At 39.8% G+C, this 23,361-nt stretch overlaps 2 protein-coding genes across 5 annotated transcripts in view; both read right to left on the bottom strand.

Annotated features, from left to right (window-relative positions):
* Window positions 1-355: 355 nt before the first annotated feature.
* ALDH8A1 (aldehyde dehydrogenase 8 family member A1) lies at window positions 356-11,212 on the bottom strand. The gene is made up of 7 exons (XM_030489861.1): window positions 11,010-11,212; window positions 6,763-6,910; window positions 6,209-6,364; window positions 4,455-4,604; window positions 3,725-3,981; window positions 3,294-3,455; window positions 356-1,858 (listed from the first exon to the last, which is right to left on the bottom strand). The coding sequence occupies exons 1-7, from the start codon at window positions 11,145-11,147 to the stop codon at window positions 1,406-1,408; spliced, it is 1,464 nt and encodes a 487-aa protein (XP_030345721.1). The 5' UTR covers window positions 11,148-11,212; the 3' UTR covers window positions 356-1,405.
* A 2,388-nt stretch (window positions 11,213-13,600) lies between these two features.
* The window catches only part of HBS1L (HBS1 like translational GTPase), a 55,949-nt gene continuing 46,188 nt past the window's right edge, over window positions 13,601-23,361 (bottom strand). For 3 of the 4 annotated variants that reach the window (XM_030489418.1, XM_030489417.1, XM_030489415.1), the window contains exons 10-15: window positions 20,701-20,805; window positions 18,848-18,938; window positions 17,109-17,217; window positions 16,417-16,517; window positions 15,327-15,471; window positions 13,601-14,279 (exon numbers count right to left, since the gene is read on the bottom strand). In XM_030489418.1, the coding sequence (XP_030345278.1) occupies window positions 14,268-14,279; window positions 15,327-15,471; window positions 16,417-16,517; window positions 17,109-17,217; window positions 18,848-18,938; window positions 20,701-20,805 (563 nt within the window). In that variant the 3' untranslated portion in view covers window positions 13,601-14,267. The remainder of the gene's footprint in view (window positions 14,280-15,326; window positions 15,472-16,416; window positions 16,518-17,108; window positions 17,218-18,847; window positions 18,939-20,700; window positions 20,806-23,361) is intronic. The other variant, XM_030489413.1, reaches the window with a different exon arrangement.

Raw genomic sequence — 23,361 nt, 5'->3', positions numbered from 1 at the left:
GTGGCAAACCCATGTGATGACCAAGGTCCCAGCATGTTATAAATCATACAAAAAATAAGACTGCATTTTCTATTAAACCCAAGTCTCTTGTTGTTGTGCAGAAGAGCAGCAAAGCAATTCAGTCCTACACATTTCTTCAGCATTAATTTTTCATCAGCTGTTTTTGTATTTCAGGAGGTGCCTTTTTTTTCCCCCAACAGCCCTGTCAAAATATTCCCATGACTCATTAGTTATTCCCAAAATACAGGCATTTATGAAGCTTCACCCAGGTTTGTTTACTGTGATATTCAGCTCAAAACTCAGAAAAACAATCATGAAGGGCTGCTGTTAAAAATTCAACAGCAACGTACTCATCTCATGGTGGGGGGTGGTGTGCATCCAACTTTATTTCTCCTTTTGTGGAATGAGAACATGTTTGTGAGATACCCGATTTTTTTTACTTTTTTTTTTTTTTTTTTTTTTTTTTTTTTAAGAAAAAGCTCTGCAAATTGTAGAATCACAGACCGGTTTGGGTTGGAAGGGACCTTAAAGATCATTGAGCTCCAATCCCCTGCCATGGGCAGGAACACCTTCCACTAGACTAAATGAATGAAGAAATGTTGCCAGTGTTTTACATTTTGGTGACAAATACCTCTCAACACTTAGTTCTCTTGGGAGTCACCTTCAGTCTTTATTAATGAAGAATGATACTGTCTGTGATGTAGCCAAATCTTTGTGCAGGGATGTGAAAAACACCATCGCTGAGGCCTAGGCTGTAATTTCAATTTCAAACTAGTTAGAGAACAAGTCTTCAGATGATTCAGCCACATACCATAAAGCAGGTTATAATTAAAATGTTTGTGTATCACGAGAATTTCACAACCTCATGGTTTAATATCACTTAGTAGATTAAAGGTACCGCCTCAGGCTTTTAGTGTGCTGTAGCATTAGTCCTTGTCTGATACCAGTGAAGTGCAATATGGATTGGTATGTGGACCATACTGTTTACAGTGGAAACTGGCTGATTCCCATTACAGTATCAGCCTCACAATGTGCTTGCCACTTTGTCCCTCTAGGTAATTCACTAACCACAGGCACAGTCTTATTTCATCCTTTCTCCAATCTCCCTTTGAGGAAGAGATATTTGAGACAGGAACATTCATAAAGCTTTAGGATCTGTAAGATAAGCAAGTCATCTGTTTTGGGATGGGTTGACTGTGGCGTTCATGCTGAACTTCTTACCCAACATGAAAGACTGCATTCAACATTAGCATTTGGGATAACTTTTTTCAGCTGTCACAGATACTACTTGACCAAAGTTCAAGAAAAAGATGGCCACAGTAGCAGACTGTGTTCTAGGTGGCCATTTTTGGCAACACAAATTACTATAATTTATTTTACGCTAAAATACTTTGGTTGACATATGTCAGTGCTTTATTGTGATGGTTTTGACCTCAGTGAAAAACTCGTAGGAATCCTTTGCTCCCTCCCTTCCTATGCCTGAGGCTTTCATCCCACCAAATGGCAAGTTCAGATCTCTAATAAGCCAGCAATTGGTCCACACCAATCCAGACTGTAGTCTTCGTGCCACCCGATGAACACGTCCCACATTGCTGGACCACACAGTGGCTGCCAAGCCGTATTTCACACTGTTGGCTCTTTTGATCACTTCTTCTTCTGTATCAAATGCTACCACACACGTCACAGGACCAAAGATCTCTTCTTGCATGCAGCAAGATTCATCCTTGACTTCAGCAATAACTGTGGGCAACATGAAATAGCCTTTCTGGTTGCCAGCTGGGAGAGCCAAGGAATCCACTCCCTCTCCGCAGAGGACTCTAGCTCCTTCAGCCTGGGCTTTCTTCACATAGCTCCTTACCTGCAGAAGCAGCAGGAAAACATCATTGCTAAAGGACACCAAATCCTGAGGGTCCACCTCTCCAGTCTGGACAGAACAACAGGAGCTCCTGAATGTCTACAGCTGGATCATGCTGCCTTTACTTCCCTCTGAACAACAGAGGGTTGTTCCCTAGCTTTTGTTGTTGTTTTTGTAAATGTAAGGCTGGGTATTTCTTACTGTAAAACAATTGTTCTTCCTCCCCAAAAACTAGCCTAGTAGGCAACATCGCTGGCCCTTCTAGCTAAGTATTCTCAAAAGGGTAGGACCCCTGGTGAAAACACAAGCGGTCCCAGAGCCTCCCTCCCTTCTTGCAGGAGCTCGGGCAGTTTGCCATGTATTCCATACCACAGTTCATTCGTCTACTGCAAGGGATCAGTAATATTTTCCTACCTCACAGGCAGCCTTGTTAAATGTTTACATGCCACTACGATGATGAAGTCACAAATGCTATAGAAAACCTCATCAATAAATAATTAAAGCTGTTTCCATGGCTGCTGCTATTGTATGCTGCCTTGAACACATGGCACATGCTGTTGATCTGCTTCTGCTGTTCTGAAATTGTTGCCTGGTTTCTCTCCCTATAGAAACACCACAGAGATACCACAGGGTGTCTTTTTCTTCTTTTAACCACGTTGGTAGGTTAGACTCGGAAGTCCTCTGTGGTGCCACAGACCGAGGACCTCGGGAAGTGGGTGTTTCTACCACTCTACTTCAGAGCAAGTCTGGAGAACCTGCTGAGGCATCAGGAAGCATGACGAAGGTCTAGCTTTCTCTCTCACTCTGCGGTTTTCAGTCTGCTTCTTGCTTATGCTGATGGTGTCAGATAGCTTTGGGATATGAGCATCTGCTCTCCTGAACTCTGTCTGACACCACAAAAATTAATTTCATATAAGCCACCAAAACCAGGTTATGTCTGACTGTGCACCGTCTTCAGCTGCCCTCCACACATAAGTGATTCCAAATGACTGAAAGCAGTCCTGGGAAACTGTGTATTGTAACTGCCCAGAATTTGTCAGTGATACAAAATTGACTTCTACCTTGGTAGCTAACTTATTAGGCACATAAGTGATCTTTGCAAATGCAATATTAAAATCCATGAAAATGTTGCTGAGCTCTAAGATTGGTTAGTATTAAATTCCAGATTTAGAATTAACCATTTTGAATTATTTCATTAAAAAAGGAAGAATTTTTTTTTTTGTCATTTTACATTATTTTCCCCATAGAATTGATTTTTTCAAAGTAATCACATGATTCCAGGCCACAGGCAACAGAAACCCTATCAGAAATGTACCTTAGAATGACTTCGAATCATCATCCCTCAAACCTAATCTTGGAGAGGACATGGTCCTTCCCATATACTTCTGAAATCACCTTTTGTAGCCCTCTAAAAAATGAGATAAGATCCCAAACTCACCTTTTCTAGGTGTTCTTTACTTATTAGTGCTCCCACGTTGACTGTAGGATCTGAGGGGTTCCCAGCCTTCCACTTCTTTGCCTCTGCCACAAACCTCTTCAAAAACTCACTGTATATGCCTCTCTGAACAAAGATCCTGGAGGTGCAGAGACAGATCTCACCCTACCAAACAGAAATAAACAAGAAAACCAACAATATTAGTTCATATTATATTGTTCTATTGACAAGTACTAGAAGTCACACCCACTACGACGTTTGGTTCCCTGCAACCTCAGGAGTGCAAACTACATTCACCAACACTGCAAAGTAGGTTTTTTCCCCTTAACAATTCAGGATTTGGAACCAAAGGTATGTGCACACATGCACATTCGAAGATACACACACACCACCTGCTGCAAAGAGGGTTTACGTGCTACTTAGATCGGAGGCACCTGGTTGGCAAAGCTGGACCTCAGGGTTGTGGGGATGCATTGGCTCAAGTCGGCATCATCGAAGATGATCGCAGGGTTTTTGCCTCCCAGCTCCAGCGAAAGCCTTTTGCAGTGTGGAGCGCTTTTCTCTGTGATCCGCTGGGCAGTCAGCGTGCTCCCCGTGAAAGAGATCAGAGGCACGTCGGGGTGGCAGACGAGGGCTTCTCCTGCCTTGGCGCCTGTTCCAAATACCACATTCACCACCCCATGAGGTAGCCCTGATGGGAAGAAAGACACCAATTCGCCTGATCAGTCAAGCTTGCCTGAAATCCATCATCAGAGATCCAGTTTTAAGTCATTCAGAGAAGAAGCAGTTGTTCTCCTAGTTTTTCTTAATAGTGCACCAAATACAGCCACAGCATAGCCACTGAGAGCTGATTCTCACTTATACTCTCATGGTTCCTCTGCTTTCACCACAGACCTAGGACACCGTTAAGTGGAGCATAGGAGGGGGAAAGGAGGAACATGAAGATTTTTCATGAGAAGATAGTGGAAAAAACTGGGCAATAACTGGAGTGGAGAGATGGAATTGTATGAGGACAGGGAGAGCTTTTTGTTCTCCAGTGCAACACTGAGCTACAGCAGTCTTTCCCAAAGTCTTTGAGCACTTTCTTATTTCTGCAACCAAAAAATGGTGCGCAGACAAGCATTTCGACTCCATTCCCCCTCCCTAGCATGCTATGGGACTTACCTGCTTCCTCCAAGAGCTTACACATCATCCAAGCTGTGACAGACGTCATCTCGCTTGGCTTGGCAACCACAGTATTTCCACATGCAATGGCAGGAGCTATTTTCCAGGTCAACAAATATAGTGGCAAATTCCAAGGACTAATTAAACCAGCTACAAAGCAAAACCATAAAAGACAGGAGTTTAGTCTGCTGGGGTACAAAACTTCTTTCTCTGACCTCAATCAATTCAGATTTATGAAGGGCATTTAGCTATGCCTTTTATTTCCAGACAATTGTACAACAAATTTGCAGCTAGAAACATTTCCCACAGGCAGATAACTTTAAAAGGTTTGTGCAAATGATCCTAAAGGTAATCAGCCGAACTCTCTGAATAAGTTCTACTGCTTCAGGGCAGAATCTTATATTCACAGGAAGTTTTTCTGTGTTTTCTAGGAACATTAATGCAACGTTAGCCTTAGCAATAATTTACATCAGCAGGTCTGCAGTAATACTCTGTGTTAGCAAACAGCAAGTTAAGTAACAGTAATGTGTTAGCTCAGATCCCTTGCTTTCTGCTGCTCTAGAGAGCCTCCCACTCCCCCCCCCCCAATTTTAATATTAAATAGAGCATGCACAACATATTTTCCTGATAAATTTTAACCTAACTTCTGAGTTCCAAAGTTTATCAGTGCACAAACTGTTTACATAAATTGCTGAATGACCAGAATATTTTCAGTAATTGCCTTTGGGAATACTTTCACCTTACATATTTATAGGAAACAGGGAAAACACATCCATAATTGCTAGGTATGACTGGTCACAAACACCACGGGATTTCTCGCTGTTTGATGGAGCAGATGCAGTGAATGATTTTTCCTTGTGAGAGTAATTCTACCTGTACTTATGTCCTCCACTTTTCAAGAAAACTTACAAATGGGTCCTCTCCAGGTTGGCCAATTTTATATTCTAAATAATTTAAGTGTGAATGTGGAACATTCATATACATTAGATAATAGGAAGAAGGTCTTTACTGTGAGGGTGGTGAGGCGCTGGCACAGGTTGCTCAGAGAAGCTGTGGCTGCCCCATCCCTGGCAGTGTTCAAGGAGGGGGCTTTGAGCAACCTGGTCCAGTGGAAGGTGTCCCTGCTCCCTGCAGGGGGTTGTACTGGATGATCTTTAAGGTCCCTTCCAACCCAAGACGTTTATGATTCTATGATTTAGATAAAACAGCTGTTCACAGAATCCTTACCACTCCCCTACTGGTCAGCTCAGCACAGCCACCGTATTTCTGAAGCATTAGCAGCATCTAGTGGCTGAGTTCAGCAATTCCCCAGGTACAAGTGGTTTATATCCACCCGTGTGCACTCCAGTGACAGGAGGCTGAAATGTCACGTTGCAAATCACTACTGCTTCCCCAAAGGGAGGAGGATCCAGCTCTCCCTGCAGGAGCGTCTGAACTCCTCACTGCTTCTGAACGCCTCACTGATCTACAGCAGAAATACCTACTTACTCTCCCCTGCCCCACGTACGAAACACAAGAGCAATTTTGAGAGCTGCCAGGTTAAAACAGGTGCTTTTTGAGGCATATAAGCATTCTTTTTAACACGAAGTAGAAAAATTGGTTTTACATATAGTTGCTCATGCTTAGCGGACTAGTTGTGCTTAGCACATGACCCAGAGGCAATAAATGTTCTTTAAAAATCCTCTTTCTCTTTGTTGACCCACTGCCGAGGCAGACACCCTGCCCAGCTTTTCAGCATTTCAGGAGCACCATACCAACTCCCACAGGGGCCCTCGAGGTGTAATGCACACAGCCCACGGTTGCCATCTCGGTGCACTCTGTCACATGGTGAAGGACGGAAGAGGCAAAGAATCTGAAGTTGTACACGGCCCGAGGGATGTCCACTGTTCTAGCAAATGTAATAGTTTTTCCTGAAACAATAAAAAAAAGCACACTGCTGTGTTATCATGGGCATAAACAGTGCTTTAAACTCTGCCCTGAAAACCAATTTGCGTGGGCTTTAGGAAATGTCTTTTGTTCTTTTTGTGCGTAAGTAATCCCCGGCACAGCGCAAGCACAGTCAGTGTCAACAGGTTCTCTGATGTACTGCATTCCAAATATTCAACAGCTGAAGTCAAAGTCAGCAATTCCGAAAAGCAAGAATAGGCCAGGAATCCAAAATCAGTGACTTCTGAAAAGTTCACCTCCACATAAACTCCAGGTTTTTTTGCTCCGACAGTTCATACCATGCTAAAAATTTGGACCATACCTTCCATTTCAATATTGAACAAGACACACTATATTTGAGATTAACAGTTCCAATTTTTACCCTGGTCCTTTGACTCTGCTTGCGCAAAAGCTTCCAGGTCATGTTCAATCAGGTCTGCCAATTTGCTCAGGATCTGAGATCTTTCCAATGGACTTTTTGAGGACCAAATTGGGAAGGCATCTTTGGCAGCTTTGACAGCAGCTTCCACCTAAAGAAGCAAAAGATGGATGGTGAAAATGCTAATGAAAGGCCTTAGAAAGAATATCAAACAATCAGCAAATGAATTCATATTTGGGAGGATAATAATCCAGATCACATTATTGGAAAGACTGCATCTCTTCAGAGTTGTGACTATTGATAGCTTCTCCATTTTCATTTTCTTGGGACACTACCCGTAACTCAAGAAGCGTTACTGAAATAGAGCATCTAGGAAAGAAACTGCCACTGTAACTCTTGCTTTTCTCCAAATTCCAACAACTAGTGGAATTTAGGGCAACCCTTCAGGCCTGAAGGTAATGCCGGACTAATCAGCTATCACCAGGCAAGTGCCGCTGGCCAAACACCCATGCAGAATCTTGTTTCTCATGAGGGAAAGTGCAAGAATCTCCCAAAGCAAATGCAGCCTTAATCTAAACGTCCACAGTTTTCAACACAGGGCTTCAGCCTCACCAGGCAATGATGAAAGTAAGGGATTGGGGAAGGAATGAACTGTATGGCTTGCTAGCCTTTGATTTCCAATTCCTTTTTAACCAGCTGGTTCAAGCAAGGACTAACAATATACTTACAAAATAGTGCTCAGAGAAAAGATTTTCATCTTAGCTGATTACAGCTAGAAACTCATTAATGCCCTCACAAAAGAAACCCAGCTCCTTTCTAAACTCTTGGGGTTTAGTCAGTCCTCTCATCAGATACCTTATGAAGTGTACAGATGTTATCACTATACGCATCTATATAGATGCATACCACTCTCCTAAGTATTTTGTCTGAGATGTCCATAACTGCTGCATGGTCCTCCAGCCTGACCTTGCTGAATAGCGGCAGATTACCAGCACTTTTCTGGAGCAGACCAGACTTCAAAGGATTAAAATTCACCAGAAAGCTTTCTCTCCCATCAGCCATTTCCTCTGGGCTCTTAAATGGAAGTTACCCGCATCTGTTGATTTGTAAGCAACTCCTTTTTTTATGTTTACCAGTCTCTCAGACTACTCAAGATGTTTCCAACATCCTTCCATACTTCAATTAACTACCCTATTTCCCAGTTTTTGCTTCCTAGATATCACTTCTTATTGCTTCCAGTGTCCAATATAAGCACCAAGGTGGGCTTTTAGCCAAAGCTCTTTTAGCTGCTAACCCATCATTTTTTGCTCCTAATTTTCTTCAGCTTTTGGAAATCTTCCCAAGTCAATAACTAGGAGGATGCTGATGTAATATTAATCAGATCATTCTGACCTCTCCTAATTTTGCCATATTGCTGGTTCCTGTGTAGTCACTAAAGACTCCTTTCCACCGATTCCACAAAACTGAGTTCCAAATTCATTCCTTCACATTGTGATGGGTGTTATAAAAAAGCCATCATAAAATAATTTACAAACATTCCAATGGTGTTTTACTAAGAAGGGCACAAAAGCTTAAGTGGGTGAGAAAACCCCTTCCTCCCCATGCATATGAGAACTTATGGTCTCCCTAAAAATAAGGACCAGAGTTTGAGGGCCAGAATGACATTGGTATGGAGGCCAAGGTAGGAAACAAACCAGCCTGCACAACATCACATAGATCATTGGCCAAGCTCAGAACTGTACTCTTTTGATTGTAGCTGGACAATTTACTGCTCAGGTGACAACCATTGGTGGGCTGTCAGCCACTGAATGGCTGGAACAGGAAAAGGGGAACTGCAGCTTCTTGAACAAGTCAGGTGTGGATGGCACAGTACACCCTGAAAAGGTTTACCGTCTGTGAAGCCACACACCACCTTTACTAATTCAGTTGTTCTTCCACCCTCCCGTCATTAGGTGCCATTGTGGTGCTGCTTCTCATCTGCCCTGTCCTCTGTGGCCTTTTGTGCTTCAAGAGAGGGCTGATAAGAAATTAAGGCTATCTGCACTGTTAACCCAGTGGGTTTAGGAGAAAGAAGATAATGTTGCATTTTCACAGACAGCAGAAAAATAGCAAAGGAAGGAATGAAGTGGCAGTAGACTGATCTTAAAAAGAAAAAAGCAAGAGGAAAAAAATGAGGGAGATTTATACAGAAGGAAAAGAGCATGCAAAGGTTAATCGGTTACTTAGTTTGCCTAGCAAAAAGCAGCAAAGAAAGTCGAGCCACAAAGAAAACACATGTAAGAATTCAACTATGAACTTGTGTGTCTGAAACACTTCCTTCTGCTTTCGTCTTCTGAACAAAACAGACACAGAGAAAGAACACACAATCCAGGCCTACTGTAAAAGGTTGAAATATCCCAAATTGCCCTCAGGACATGACGCTTGCTTTCCCAGGAGATGATGCACAGGAGCAAGGTTCTTTAAAGAGACATGTTTTTAAGGAGATATCTGCCAGGACTAATTAGCCCTCACCAGTCTGTCATTTGGAGGCACAGGGCACCTGTTCAGCTTGCTTCAGGTGCTGCTATTTGGAGTCTAAGACATCTAGCTGGGGGGAAAAATTAACCCCTGGGAAAAAAACCCTAAACATTTAGTGGTTTTGGCAGAAACTGGCTGAAATGGCCAATGCAGCTGACCTGGTGTTAAATTCCAGGGTCAGCAACAGATTTGCTGCCTGCTTCTGTTCTGCCTTCCAACCTTCCACCAAAATTAACCAAGGAAAAAGTTCAGCTGGACACTGAGCCTTGCTAGAAACCAGCATCCCAAGTTCTCTGTTGAACCTGGGTCTAGATGCTTAATTTGCTGTCTCGAGATACCCCATATGTAGTACATGACTGCATTTTCCCCTGCAGCATATTCCGTCAGTCACCAGTGGACGCCAGCTCTGCAGAACCCAAACTTCTTGTATAGTTGTCTAAATGCAGGAGTAAAGCACTTGATAACTTTACAGGTGTTTAAACCAGGTTCCTGCTGCTACACACAACCACCAACTCAGAAAGCTGAAAGAGATATTGCTCTTTACTATATTTGAACCGTATCTCCAGGATGGCCAGCAGCCTACTTCCGTTAGGCTGTTCTGGCATTCTCACATCTCTCTGGTTTCAATGATTTTTCAAATGAATGAACAGGAAGATTTGCACCTGCAGATCAAAGAGAAGTCTCTTCAGGCATAATTATGGTTGGAATGAATTCACACCAATGTATTCTAGCAAATCCAACCTGTTACTCTTTAACTCTTGGTCATCAGCATCTCGCAAATATTTACCCAGTTGAAATTACAGTGCAAAGTTTTCTGCTGAGGAAAGCAAAGACAGAAGATGTCAACAGGACTGAAATCCAAGTGAAGAGCTATACACAGTAGCAGTGCTTTAAAAAAATGTTTTGAAAATACTTGTCAAAAATCTTCCAATCCCTTTGCCTTATCCAAGCTTTTCCACTTGTTTCTCTCTTCAGTAAATCTGAAACGCTATGTTGGACATACTTGTAGGTCCCTTATAAAGCAGCATTAATGAAACTGCAGCTCCCCAGATGAATGTCACATTGCCTGTCCACACCTGAACGCACATAAGGTACCAGGAAACGTTCATCCCACTGGAGAGCGTAGGGCTAGGAAACACCACATTGATGTGGAGCACAGGCTGCATTATAAGGAAACATACACTCATCACAGCCACTTCATCACCTCACCTAATACCCAACTGCTAATACCAAAACCAGAGAGGTCTGGAAGCTGTTTACTATCTTCAAGGAAGAGTTAGCAAGCCAAAAATCCTTTTAAGTGACTACTGCAAATCATTAAGACGCTAAGGGAGAACACAGTTGTATATGATGCCTCCAAGTTATTTTACAAAAGAGATCAATAAACCCTTTTCTCTCACACAGATTGTTTATACTTACAGCTAGTCTAAGAGTTATTGTTAACTTTTGTACAAGCCATCTCCCATGTGAGCTGAAGGAGCTCCACTGAAGCTGTGTTGATTTACTCCAGCCTGTAACTTTCTAACAGCAAAACATAAAAAAAAACCAACAGTAGTTGCTGCTGCTCCAGGAATAGATTACACAGCGCTACAATATAATCAAGAACTTACTCATTTAAGCATTAAAGTCTTCAGCATTTGTTTGTTCTCTCACCTTCAGTCTCTCCCGCTCGAAATATTAAAGTTATGTGCATGTAACATTTTCAGTTCTTTGCACACTTGGATAGTACTCACCTCTTCTTTGCCGCTGTCTGGCACCTTGCAATAGACATCTCCAGTGGACGGATTATAGGAGTCTATGTAGGAGGAACAAGGAACAAATTTGCCACCTATAAAGTTTTCCAGCACCAACAGATTCTTTGAGTGAGCCATCGTTAGCCGCTTGCTTAATCTGTGATGTTTTTTCTGCAACGCATCAATTTAGATCAGTAGGTCTGTGTGTATTTGCACAGCAAGCCTGAACTCCTCCCCCTCTCTCTCTGTTTTCCCTGCACCGCTCACTCATGAGGGAAAAAAACCCTGGCAACAACAGCAGAAAAGAGGAAAGTGGCGGGGGGAAATAAATTACTATTTCTGTGACACTTGGTTCTTTTCTAGGACTTGAAGCAGGGAGGCAGGACCACCTTAGTTGTTACAAAACAGCTCCTCTTTGTCTGTAGGAAATAAAGTACTAAAGAAGGGCAGAAAAAGAATAATTTGACGGGGAAATTTCTCCCTATGGCAGTTTTTCAAGCTATAGTCTGAAGGCATTTTGCTTCAACTATACAAAATAATTCAATATGCAAACACCAAGCCAGGGACCTGCTCTTACTATCAACAGACACAGAGAAGAGACACCTAGACTAGCACATCTGCAGCTCATGTTCACTGCTTGTCATCATCAACACTTTCCCTTGTAATCCCAAAAACAATGATTCTGCCAAACCAAAATATTTTAAACATAAGAAACTCTTTTTTCCACCAGTATCCCCAAACATCAAACAATAAAAGCAGCTGAATGGCCCTTCAATTCAAAAAAGCTGAGAAGCACAATCCTACCTGGTACACTCTGTTTTACGTTGTCAGACACCCAGTTTTTAAAAAAGCAGCAAGACAACAGCTTTTCTGCTTTCCCTTCCATATATTTTCCAGTGGAAGTTACCTTACTATAGAGAAGCTTGTTACGTATAATTTTTTCTTTAACTTCCCAAGAACCAGACCAGTAAGAGCTATATAAGAGACATTTTTCTCCAATAGAGAATGCTTAAGAGTATCAAACTGCTCTAAGATTGCATGCCAACTCCTTGCACTCCAGAGATACTCTACATCCATATTAGACAGCAGTGTGTTGTCACCAGGAGATTGTGAATACCTCAGTTGGCAGTTTATAAAGTTTTTGCACCCTATACCACTGCCAAGACATCATATTTCTTGTGGATCAACGTGCAAATGTATTTGGATTGAACAATGGTGATACATTTTTGTTGCACAGCAGATGATTTATGCATCAACCAACTGGTGCCTCTGGGCAGAGTTCAAATCAGTGCTGAAAGGTAGTGCAGTCATATTGAAATTGGATTAGGTAATACCTCCGGCTCTCCCAAGTTACAGACTGGGAAAGCATGAAGTAGCTTTTCTCTTGTCACGGAATACCGAGTCTCAAAATTTTATGTAAGAAGGATTATTGGGTTCATTCTGTATCACACTTCCTTATTCACAAACAGCAAGGAATTTACTGAAGTCTTAAAACTGAAGACACATTTCTCCTGCCTGTAGCACTTCAGCTGTCCCCTGACTTAAAGGCAACCTAAACATTTTCAAGGTTTTCAGGCAAGTTCAAGTGGAACAGCTTCAACACAGGAGGTTGGCAGTACAAATCTCTGGAATCCAACAAGTGCACTGAAACCTTTGCAGCTGGCATGTTGAAACTGGCTAAGTATTTAAATGCAATGTCTTGACTATAAAAAAACCACCATCAATAAATAGTGATAATTCATAAGCTCCAGTTTTGGCAATAACAGTTTTCAGATATTTCAGATTTGTAAGATTTTACAAAAGTCATTTCCACATAAAGCATTGCTGATACTTCTATAATGTGCATGCAGTCAACAGTACAATTTATCTATGTGGTCAAGTGCAGGTACCTGCTGAATTGGGGCTAAAACATGTAAGTGCAAAAAAAGCCACCTACCAAAAAAAGGCATGTGGGAAGAGTAGGTACGGACTGTACATGACTTTGAATTAAATAACCATCATAGGCTTTTTGTATTTTTCACTACAGAGGGCACAGCTTTACTTCAGTCAACCCCAGTGACTGATGCTCTGGAGCAATTACTCCTTCCCCACGCTAGTAACTATGGTCAAAGAGGAGCTGTCTCCACCCTGCACCTGCATATAGGTTCTGAAATACCTGAGCTCCTCTCACACTTCCTATGGAGAAAAAGTCTTCCAAGCTGTAGTAAAGCGTGTCTGTGAAGAGCTTATGCTGGAGGTGGCAGAAGGACCCTCTTTTCAGCTGCGAGGTTTCACTTGCCCTATTACTGAAAAGCAAGAGGGAGTTACAGTCTCAAGTACGCACAACAATCTGGCTTTAGCATACACCTCAGGATTAAACTGCCAGCTTTTGCTCAAAAGAGCACCAAGTCTGGATGAGAGAGATGTGTATGTGCAGTAGCTGCAGACTAACATGAGAAAAACCGAAGTTATTTCCACAGAAAGACAAGGTCCATGCCAGTTTCGCATTTTAACTCATCAGCTTACTCTGAAACTTCTGAGTTATGGAAAGTAAAGAATGATTTAACACAATCTAGCAGTGTTTAAGTAACAAAAGATGAAGGAGACAAGAATTATGCTCAGACAAAGTTATTTTATTATTCCTACAGTTTAAAAAATAAAATTAGCCAATGCTGGCACAGCTTCCACTACACAGCAAAAGAAAACTTATGCTTTTTAAATAAATTTTGGGACAGGGAAAACAATCCCAAGATAATACTACAGGCCTTTCTCTTGAAACCAAACTAAATAGTTCTTTTTTTTTTTCCTGAATATGCATTCAAATCAAACCTAAAAATATATTAGACAAATAAAGTTACTTTACTGAATTAATGTGCAGGGAGGAAAAAAAAAAGCAAATCAAAGAAAATATGTAAACAATTTATGTCTGGAAGTAAGGAGTTTGTTTCATGATGATTCATCATCTTATTCTCTAATTCAACTTTCTAAGATTTTTCCATCAACCTCTCTAAGGGCTAAATTCCACATGGAGAAACACATCAGATTCTTGAGATTGAGAAGTGCAACATTAGCAGTTCCTTGTCAGCTGGCATCTTGTTCTGCAGTGGGAGAGACTGATGAAGGGCTCCCCAGACGTCTCACACAATCTGACTTTAGTCATCATCATCTTATCCCCAATTAATTGCACTTGTTCCTTCAACTGAATTAACTGGATTCTTAAACAGAAGTTCGAGCATCTGACTGCATTTTGGTTGGACGGTGAAAGTTCTCGCACCACTGTCATTCTTTAATCTAAAAATACAAGCAGACGGAAAAAACCCTATGGTGAAAAATGAAGTACTAAATGTAAAATGACCACAGCTTTCTTTCAATATGATCTAGTTAGCTGTGCAAAAGATAATTCCTTTTGTTCTGAAATTCTCTTGAACAAGATCACAAATACTAAAATAGTAATTCCCAAATAACAGAGAGTTTAGTCTCCAATTCTACTGACACAGGGCATCATAGATCTAAATAGGACCCCATTCACTTCAAGCTAAATTTATTGAAGAATGGGTGCAAGATTAAAGCCCTAATTCTGGATCCTATTTAAGACCAGGTAGATTGTTACGAGCATTAAAGCTCCATAAAGGCCAGAGCACAGCATTCCTATGCACACAGGGACAAGACAGAAATTCTTGTCCAATTTTTGACATTAAATGATTCATCTGTAAGTCCCCCACTAACCAGAACTAGGTTAATCTGACTAAAGTGCTCTCCCTCTCTGAGGCCTAGAATTAGAAGTTATATTCTAAATCAAAAATCATAGCAAGATTTTGGTAAAGTGAGAGGAACATTCATATTTTTTGATCCTAATAGGAGGCAAAGCATTTCTATTTAGCCCCACAGCCTTTGCTTCCTCTCACAGGCATCAGTAAGACTCAAATGCACAACTGTCTCTAATGCTAACAGAAAAAGATCTGGGACCCAAACCAGCCACAGTAAAATTGACCAACACTTCTTATCTACAAACTACTTCCAGTATATTTATACAGACAATCAGGTTTTGGAAAGACTGATGTATGTTAAAATAGTTAAGCTTTATTTTCTAAACTCGAGAGAGGAGGGAAAATGCACAACATTCAACAATTTAAATCAAGTCATTTTTGCTCCTGATAAACTGAACAGAACTGTGGCAAGTTTTTGTCATGTCTTGCTGAAGCACTGTTTCTTTTTCAGCCGAATTCACTTTTTAGACCAAAGGGTGTAAAACAGGTCTTAACCATAAAAACTGAATGTTATGTGAAAGTTAACACCGTTCTTTTATAGAACAGAAAGTCTGCTACAAAAATGCCATACCTCTGTGACAACTCCTGCAGCAATAGTGGAACCACTGTAGCGTAACATAAACCTCCCAAGCTCTTTAAAATCCTTATACAACTCTAGGGCAATAGGTCTTTGAGTCTGCAGTTCTATTAGAGCATTCTGTCCTTTAGACAAGAACCTACAGATAAATAAGCAGAAAACTCTATTATAAATACATGCATGAATTAAAAAGAAAACAGTGAATAAATGAAAAAAAAAACAAACCCCAAAAATAATTAAAAAGCCAAAAGTATAATGATCAAGCTTGATGTCAAGTATAACCCAAGCCACCAGACCGAAAACTCATTTGCCTGGAGCATACCTTTTAAAAAGACATCTAAGTTTTCTTTAAAAGCTTCTAGAGAAGGGCATCCACAACATTTAGCAAATTGTTTTAAAGTTAATTATCTCATTTAACACCCTTTTTTTTTCATGTCCTGTAGAAATCAAGCCCTGTTTCAAAACCAAGAGCCAATTCATTGCTCTGTAGTCATGATTTTCCTTGCATTACGTTTCAGCAACAGTTTCAGCCATGCAAAAGGATTATTCTGATAACACTGTATGTCTCAGATAGCATTTCTACCCAAATACAGCTTTAAATAACTAGAGGGATATTCCCATAGTTTAACTTGTACGGGAAGACTCCCTAAATCTGACTTTCTCTGACCCGCTGTCTAGTTGAGTTTATTTTAGATAGTAACCCTTCTCCAGAATTATACCGACGATCCCATGCTGTTACAGGAAGGAAAGAGATAATGTGAAAAAATAAGCATGTTACAATAAAAAAAATAAAAATCCTTTAAGTACAGGACTGGTGATGTAGGAGTCACTACAAATTCCGCAAGTGACCTTGGGCAAGTCATTTTACCTCTCGGGTGCTTCGCATTTATCACATCATTAGGAGTTTTTTTACTTCGTAAAGCACTCTGAAATCTAAACATGAAACCAGCTAAAACAGTGAATGCATATTCTTATAAACACATCATTGTTTCATAATAGAACATGCTGGGTGTGTATACACATATACTAATCGGAAGAGCCCATATTTCTTAAATAATTATAAACTATTCAAAATAATACTTACTTAGGTTTACTCTTTGTCACTTCACCAGTGCTTTTGTGCAGAACACTCAACAGTCTTCTAATAGTAGCAGGTTCACTTACAGTTTGATAGTGTAAAAGCACCTAAAAATATTTTTTTCTGTTATTAAACATTCTACAAATATCAGAAATCCCAGGTGTTAATACTTGAAAACCTCAACTTCTTGTAAGACTCATTTTTTGAACAAATGCTTATAAAACTTCTCTCACAGGAGTCTCTGTGCCTTGCAATCAGTAACCATTCCTAGTTCCTAAACTTTGTGATGTCTATAGATATGACACGAAGATCATTTATTAATTCATCATAAATACATTGTTCATTCTTAGATGTTTTGGTTTTGCCACTCCAGTGCAGTACCACAGAATGAACTGGTACTTTATTTATTTTAAAAGGTATCTTACAACTAAGCCATCATTAAAAGGACAGCCTAACCTGACTGGTGGAACTCATGTTCTCTGAAATGGCAAAGCTATGCATTAAAAGCCAGTAAAAATATGCATAAGCAGCCACAATAGCCCCTTGCCTCCTCTTCGAAACACAGAACAATCTGTTTCCTCTGGAGAGATGGAACCCCTTCTGGATGCTAAATGATTCCCATATTTTGGGGGTTGAACAGGGAGAGGAAAAGCCCTGAGCAACCTGTAATGAACACAGGAACTTTCACAGGCACTTACAGGAAATCCTTTAGTGATCGGAACCTCAATATTGAAGATAATAACCCGAGCTCTGAAACGAGTGCAAACTTTAATGGGTTCCTTGGGATCACAATATACACAGCCAACACTACAAGAGAGGTGAACAAAAGAAACTGATATATATCTCAACATACAAATGTTAATCGCTGCACTGGAAAAAGAGAAATATTTAAGACAAGTAAAGCAAAGACAACACCATTTTAATATAACCTGAAGGGGAGGGGGGGAAGAAAAAAAAACAAAACAAAACCACCAATCAGAAACACCATATTAAAGCCTGTAATGAAATTAATTCCTAGACAATGTCTACAGTATTTTGTGGGTATGCATGAGGAGGTCTGTCTAGTTCAGTGAACAATTGCAACCATTGCTAATCAGTTTCTAAAAATGTCAGTGTTTCCTGTGCGTAGGTACTTTGAAGAATTAGACTTTCATTCAGAGATTAATTGTTCCAGAGCAACAGCATAAAACACTGCAGGGTGCCCAACGTTGCAGCGCTGCTGCCTGTAACTCAACTATTTTGTGGATAAAGAGACATTGTGATCAGGACTCTCAAAACTTAAGCTCTTGGCAGCACTCATTTCCAAAAAAACTCTACATGGAGTCACAAGAAAGCTGCTGCTCTTTACAAGTCCGTAAGGTAGACTAGACATAGCCTTTTCACACTAGCTAGTTTTAGCCATCTAAAATGAAAGGAAAATTAATCCCACCCAGAAAAACATGACAAGAATAAACTGCATGATTAAATGTGTACATCAGATGCAATCAAATTTCATGTCTATCGAGAGGACTTAAAACTTCGTACCTTTTCTTGACAAATCTAACATCTCCAAAAGATGAATGACATCAAGGTAACGAATTGACTCAAGCCTTCGTTCAACAAGCAGAACAAGACTTCTCCTCCCCACCCCCCCATTTACCACAGAGAATCACGCCCCATTACAAAATGGCAATACAGAAAAGCCTGAACTTCTCCCTTAAACACAGAGCATAACTTTGCAAAACTACCAATGCAAGGATTTTTTTTTCAAACAGTAGCTTGGAAGTTTACTCTCTGATGTCCACATGGAATGTTTTCTTACATTCACCTTTTTTCGTGAACGAATTACGGGTCCAACTTTCTAACCTGAACAAAAAACTGACGCCTAAAAGCTTGAGGCTAATGCTTAGCATGAAACCTACTGACTGAAACAGACACCAAGAGATTTGCTGTGTCTCACTGAATGTATCAGACCCTCCAAAAAAGAGGCAGTAAAACATGTACCAAGCAGCTAAATGTGTTGAATAAACAGTTTCCATCAATTCCACTTGTCCAGATTTACTTATTGGTATGCAATAGTAGTTGTCGATATGTTTTGTCAGATTCAATAAGCTTTTCAAAAATCTTTTGTTTTATTTAGCAACAAGGATTTACTTAATTCAGCAATTAAAATGTCCAAGGACAAGTCTTAAAAGTTACCAAGACTTTGAAGGTTACCAGTGTCAGCATCAGGGCAAAGTATGCAAACCAACAGTATTCTTCTGAGGTAGCCGTTGTACATGTAGCAGATGTTTCCAACGTTTGTACACGCAAGCCAGGTGATAGGCATCACTTTGGTTTTAAATATCCTGGTAGCCACATCATTCTTCAAGTAAACCTCTGATTGTTAAGTGTAATAGTTATATAGCCTTTCATTAAAAACAAACCGTTACTTAGACTGAAACCCAGTTCTGCTCACTTGATTTTGATGATATCCATGCCGGTCAAAGTGAGAGTAACGTGATCTCCTGCTGCAGCCCAATCAACTGGTTCATCATGCAGTGTGATTCCTGGAAATGAGTAAGAACAGAACCTCACAGTGAAGTACCTAGGTTCTGAGCTACAAACAAACAGCTCTGTTTGGGCCATTTGTGCTTCATCAACCATTACTCATCAATTTTCAGTATGAATGGGTTGAGAGTAAAAGCTTTTTAACTGAGAAGACTGAGGAAGCCTTTTTCCCCCCCTTGGTGAGGACTCGCTTATTCTCTCACCCCACCCTGCACAACAACATGGCTTTATTTAAGCCAGAGGAGGGGACCTGGCACTTGTCACAGAGCGCAGATGACGCAGTCCCGAAAATGCTGTAGTACTAAATATCTCCATATCTGCCCCACCCATCCTTTGAGGCACACACACACCCTAGACCGCATCTTTCATGTACTTTAATGGTACTGTGTCAACTTTCATTTACCTTAAGTGGGTTTGCTGACTCTTTCATAAAAAAAAGCGTAACCGATGCCTTTCGTTCACAACGTCGCGTCTATTCGAAAGCACCTTTGGAAGTAACTATGTTCTGATTTTGATGTATTTTAACCTGCTTTATAAGACAACCTGGCTGGTGGGTAAGGACAAAACTAAATGCTCTTGAACTAAGATTCTGAGGTTTCTTGTAGACACCAAGAAGGAAATTTAAAAAAAGCTCACTTTTTATGAATACTGCGTACAGTAATAGGATCTAGTTCTATTTCACTACAGATTGCATTTATTGATCTGCAAACCTGTTCCCAAAACCACTTATCAAAAGCATGCCAGAAAGCATTATTCAACTACGTTCAGTACTGTTTTTTTAAGCAGGAGATACAAAATACATCTTTTCAATGCTACTTCTTCCACTTGCAAAACAGGAGTGACTACAGTGGTCCGATACCCATGATTTACCCATGTTACTGTAACATTCCTGTGCACATGAACAACGTGCATACAACTGTATAAACAGGCACAATAAAGAGCTTCCCAAACCAGCACTGAACAAGCTGGTTCTGAAACAGAGCAGGACAGTCAAACCAGCATACTGCTTAATTCAGGAGAAATAGTTAGATACAGAAACCTATTCACTCCTTTTGAGGACTTAGGTTTTTATTCATTGTTCAATGTAGGAAAATAATAATTTTATCTTTCTGTTTGCATATGAAATAAAACCAACTCTGCAGTACAAAGACAGCAAGCTTAATTAGGAAACAGCTAAACATTTAATGACTTAGCTATTCCTCTTTTCAGAAATCAAATGTATCGAAATTTAAATCCAATTTTCTTCTCTTTTGTAGTTTCTCAGGGCAATTATATCCTGAAAGTCTGCATATTGTGAAAGGATCAGTGACCAATCTCACGAATATCAAACAACAGAGACTTAATTCTCAAGCTTTTTCACATCTAATTCATAAGATTAATTTCTAAAGGTTGTTCAACATCTTCACACTTCTTAGCAGCAGTAATGCTCCACAGCAATGATTCCTGAACTGCATATTTTTATAGATATTGCTGGAACTCAGATGTTTTTACAGGCTCTTCATAAAGCAATGTCAAAAGTCATGAAGCTATAACACTTGGAATATCTGATACGGTAAAAAAAGGTAAAAAATAATAATGCAAGCTTTCACATACTCTTGATACACATATTTATACGGACACAGTCACATCTAAAGAAATCCGTTTTATGCTTTCATATTTTATGTTTGACAGTTAGTATCAGTTTGACAGTCTGTTACCATTTCAGTAACTGCTTCAAGCCCAGTATTGACTTGAAAGCAAACACACTTCTGAAGACTGTACCTTTTGCAGTGCAAGTTTCATTGGGAGGCATTGCCAGAAGTCGTTCTCCAACTTGAATATAGCCTGCTTCTATTTTACCAGTCACACAAAATCCTGATCCTTGGTCTGTAATAAACACAGGAATAATTTCAAAACACTTGGTAATAAGGTTAATTTCCCATCACAAGTTAGCCCTGCAGCAATGCATAAGTAAGTTTTTAATATAATGAAGATGGGGTTTTTTTCCCCCCAGCAGTGTTCTGCATTTGCAAGTTAGCCAGCTGTGCATCATAATGAAAATGAAACATTAAATTCAAAACCTTTAGATCTTGTGTTTTTCAGAACTAAGAGAGAAATATCCTTCTTTAAACAAATGTAGGTACATGAAGAAATATTTTTTAGTTTTTCAGTATTAGGTTAAGCCCCTTAATGTATAGCAACTTTATTTAATTCAGCACACTCTCAATTACAGATAAAAAGCATACCACAGAACTTTCATAAAAATTCTCATGCATACAGGTGCAAACTCCTATGACATTTACTGTTTAACTGAGTCAGAATCCTACATGATCTGTCTGCGTATTTACTTTTATTCCTGGGAAGTCAAAGATTGATTCAGTCTTATTTAATATGAGGAGCTATTATAACTGTGTTTGACTTAAGTATTTCTGAATAAAAGAATTGCAAAGTTTTTCTTCTTCAATGTCCTAATACTCTGTTCATTATTTGAATGATGTCAGTTATGCTCAATAGATGTTCTACACATGCACATTTATGCACGTACACCTTAAGAAATGCCTCATCTCCTTAATATATGTTTATAGGTGTGTTTAAAAAGAATCCTCTGAAGTCATTCCACAATGACATTTTCAGTACCCAAACAAAAATCAAATATACCTTTTGCTGAACATTAGAATTTAATCATAAGCAAGCATCTTAGTATTTTGTGTGTCACATTATTTTAAAAGCTTCATTTAAAGCCGAATTCAAAAGAGCAAGCTCAAGATTTCAGGTCTCACATACTACCAACTTGCTCTTTCGCATTTGTCACCATTATTGATGAATGCTTCCATCTATCTAGCTGTAAAAATACTACTAGTGCCTGCAAACTAATTTTCCTCTATTCAATCCAGCAAACAAGATGATTGCAGTCAGTTAACAGATGACACTGGATGTCAACGGAACAGAAAACTGGAGAAGCACATACTTGCTATAAAAAGAATCCCCAAGTCATGGTATAAATATCAACACAATACAGTACACAAAAAACCCTGAAGCTGGCTCTGCAAGCACTTGCAAGCAACCAGAACCATGAATGGGTTCCAGGTTCCCAACCACAATCAAGAACCATTTCTCTTTTCTTCACAACATCACCAGCTCTGGCTTAGTAAACTAGTGTGGTGTCTGAAGCTTTGCCCTCTCCCCCATGTTGATTGCTTCCTGCAGTGTCAAGGTTCTTCAGCTCCCCATGAAATCAATGCAAGCACAAAATAGACAGTGGGGGACAGAATCGGGGCATAGAAAATGGTCTCATTTCTGGGTATCATGGTACTCAGGTTCTGTCAGGACATGTTATTTGTCCTCAGGATTTGGCTGCTGGACAAAGCTTTTCTAAAGTCAGGTCAAGTCATACCCTAGACAGCATAATAAAAGAGTAAATGGGTACTGAAGGAAATTACAGGGACCTCTTGAATCAGGAGATAAGTTTGCCTGGAGAGAATATTAGGCGGGCTATGGAGTACAACAGCTAAAATCAGTCTGAGGTAGATGAATCATATGTGTGGGTAACCTTAATAGAGAAAGGGGTTTTCCAACCTACGTATGAGTACGCTCAGCACTCTCACTTTTTACACATTTCTATGGACAGCATGCACAGGCACTGGAACAGAGCTGACAACAACTGTTGCTTCATGTACTTGTACCTGCAGCTACTTCTTCTGGTGGCATCCAAGTTAATTAAGTTTTGAAATCACAAGGTAAGAAAAAAAAACCAAACAAACAAAAAAATCAAAACACACCTAAAAAAACACCTAAAAGGCCACATTTAGTGATTAAGCCTGTATATGTAAATTGAGTCCCTCCCAAAGCCATTATTTTTTGCATACTTTACTGAAACGGATTTAATCAAAATTGCTCATTTTGTGAAACTCAGCTCAACACAAAAGCGATTACTGCAACAAAAAGTTGGGAGAATATTTTGAAAGATCTCAATCAATAATCCCAACACACTTTCCCACAGCTCACAAAATCAGAAAAAAAGAAATCAAAATTACAGTGACGGCCTACATGACAAACCTAGTGGTAAAACACCAGGGTAAATCCTCATGCAAAGTTTCAATATTTAATGTTATCGCTGTACCTTAAGTCAGCTAACCTAGGGCACGTATGGCATCTAGTGTTTTCTCAAAGACCCACATGAAAACTGAAGAAAACTGATTTTTTCCAGTTACAATCAGTATTTTGAACTGGTTTGCTTGTACTTCCTCTATAAGCATCCGATATATAAAGTACAACTTATTTTAAAATAAGAAATTCAATCATATTTCATAAATTTTTTACAACATTTCAAATCATGCTGTCATTTAGTTTGCAACATTTGTCAAGGGACCTATGGAAAGTTTCAACTGGGATGAGTGTTACAAACCTTATTTTTTCCTAAGTTACCTGTAAATGTCAATGTAT

The sequence above is a fragment of the Strigops habroptila genome, chromosome 6 (assembly GCF_004027225.2).
Source record: "Strigops habroptila isolate Jane chromosome 6, bStrHab1.2.pri, whole genome shotgun sequence".
Taxonomy (NCBI): domain Eukaryota; kingdom Metazoa; phylum Chordata; class Aves; order Psittaciformes; family Psittacidae; genus Strigops; species Strigops habroptila.
Note: the sequence above shows the minus strand (reverse complement) of the source record. Positions and strands in the feature narration are given on the sequence as shown.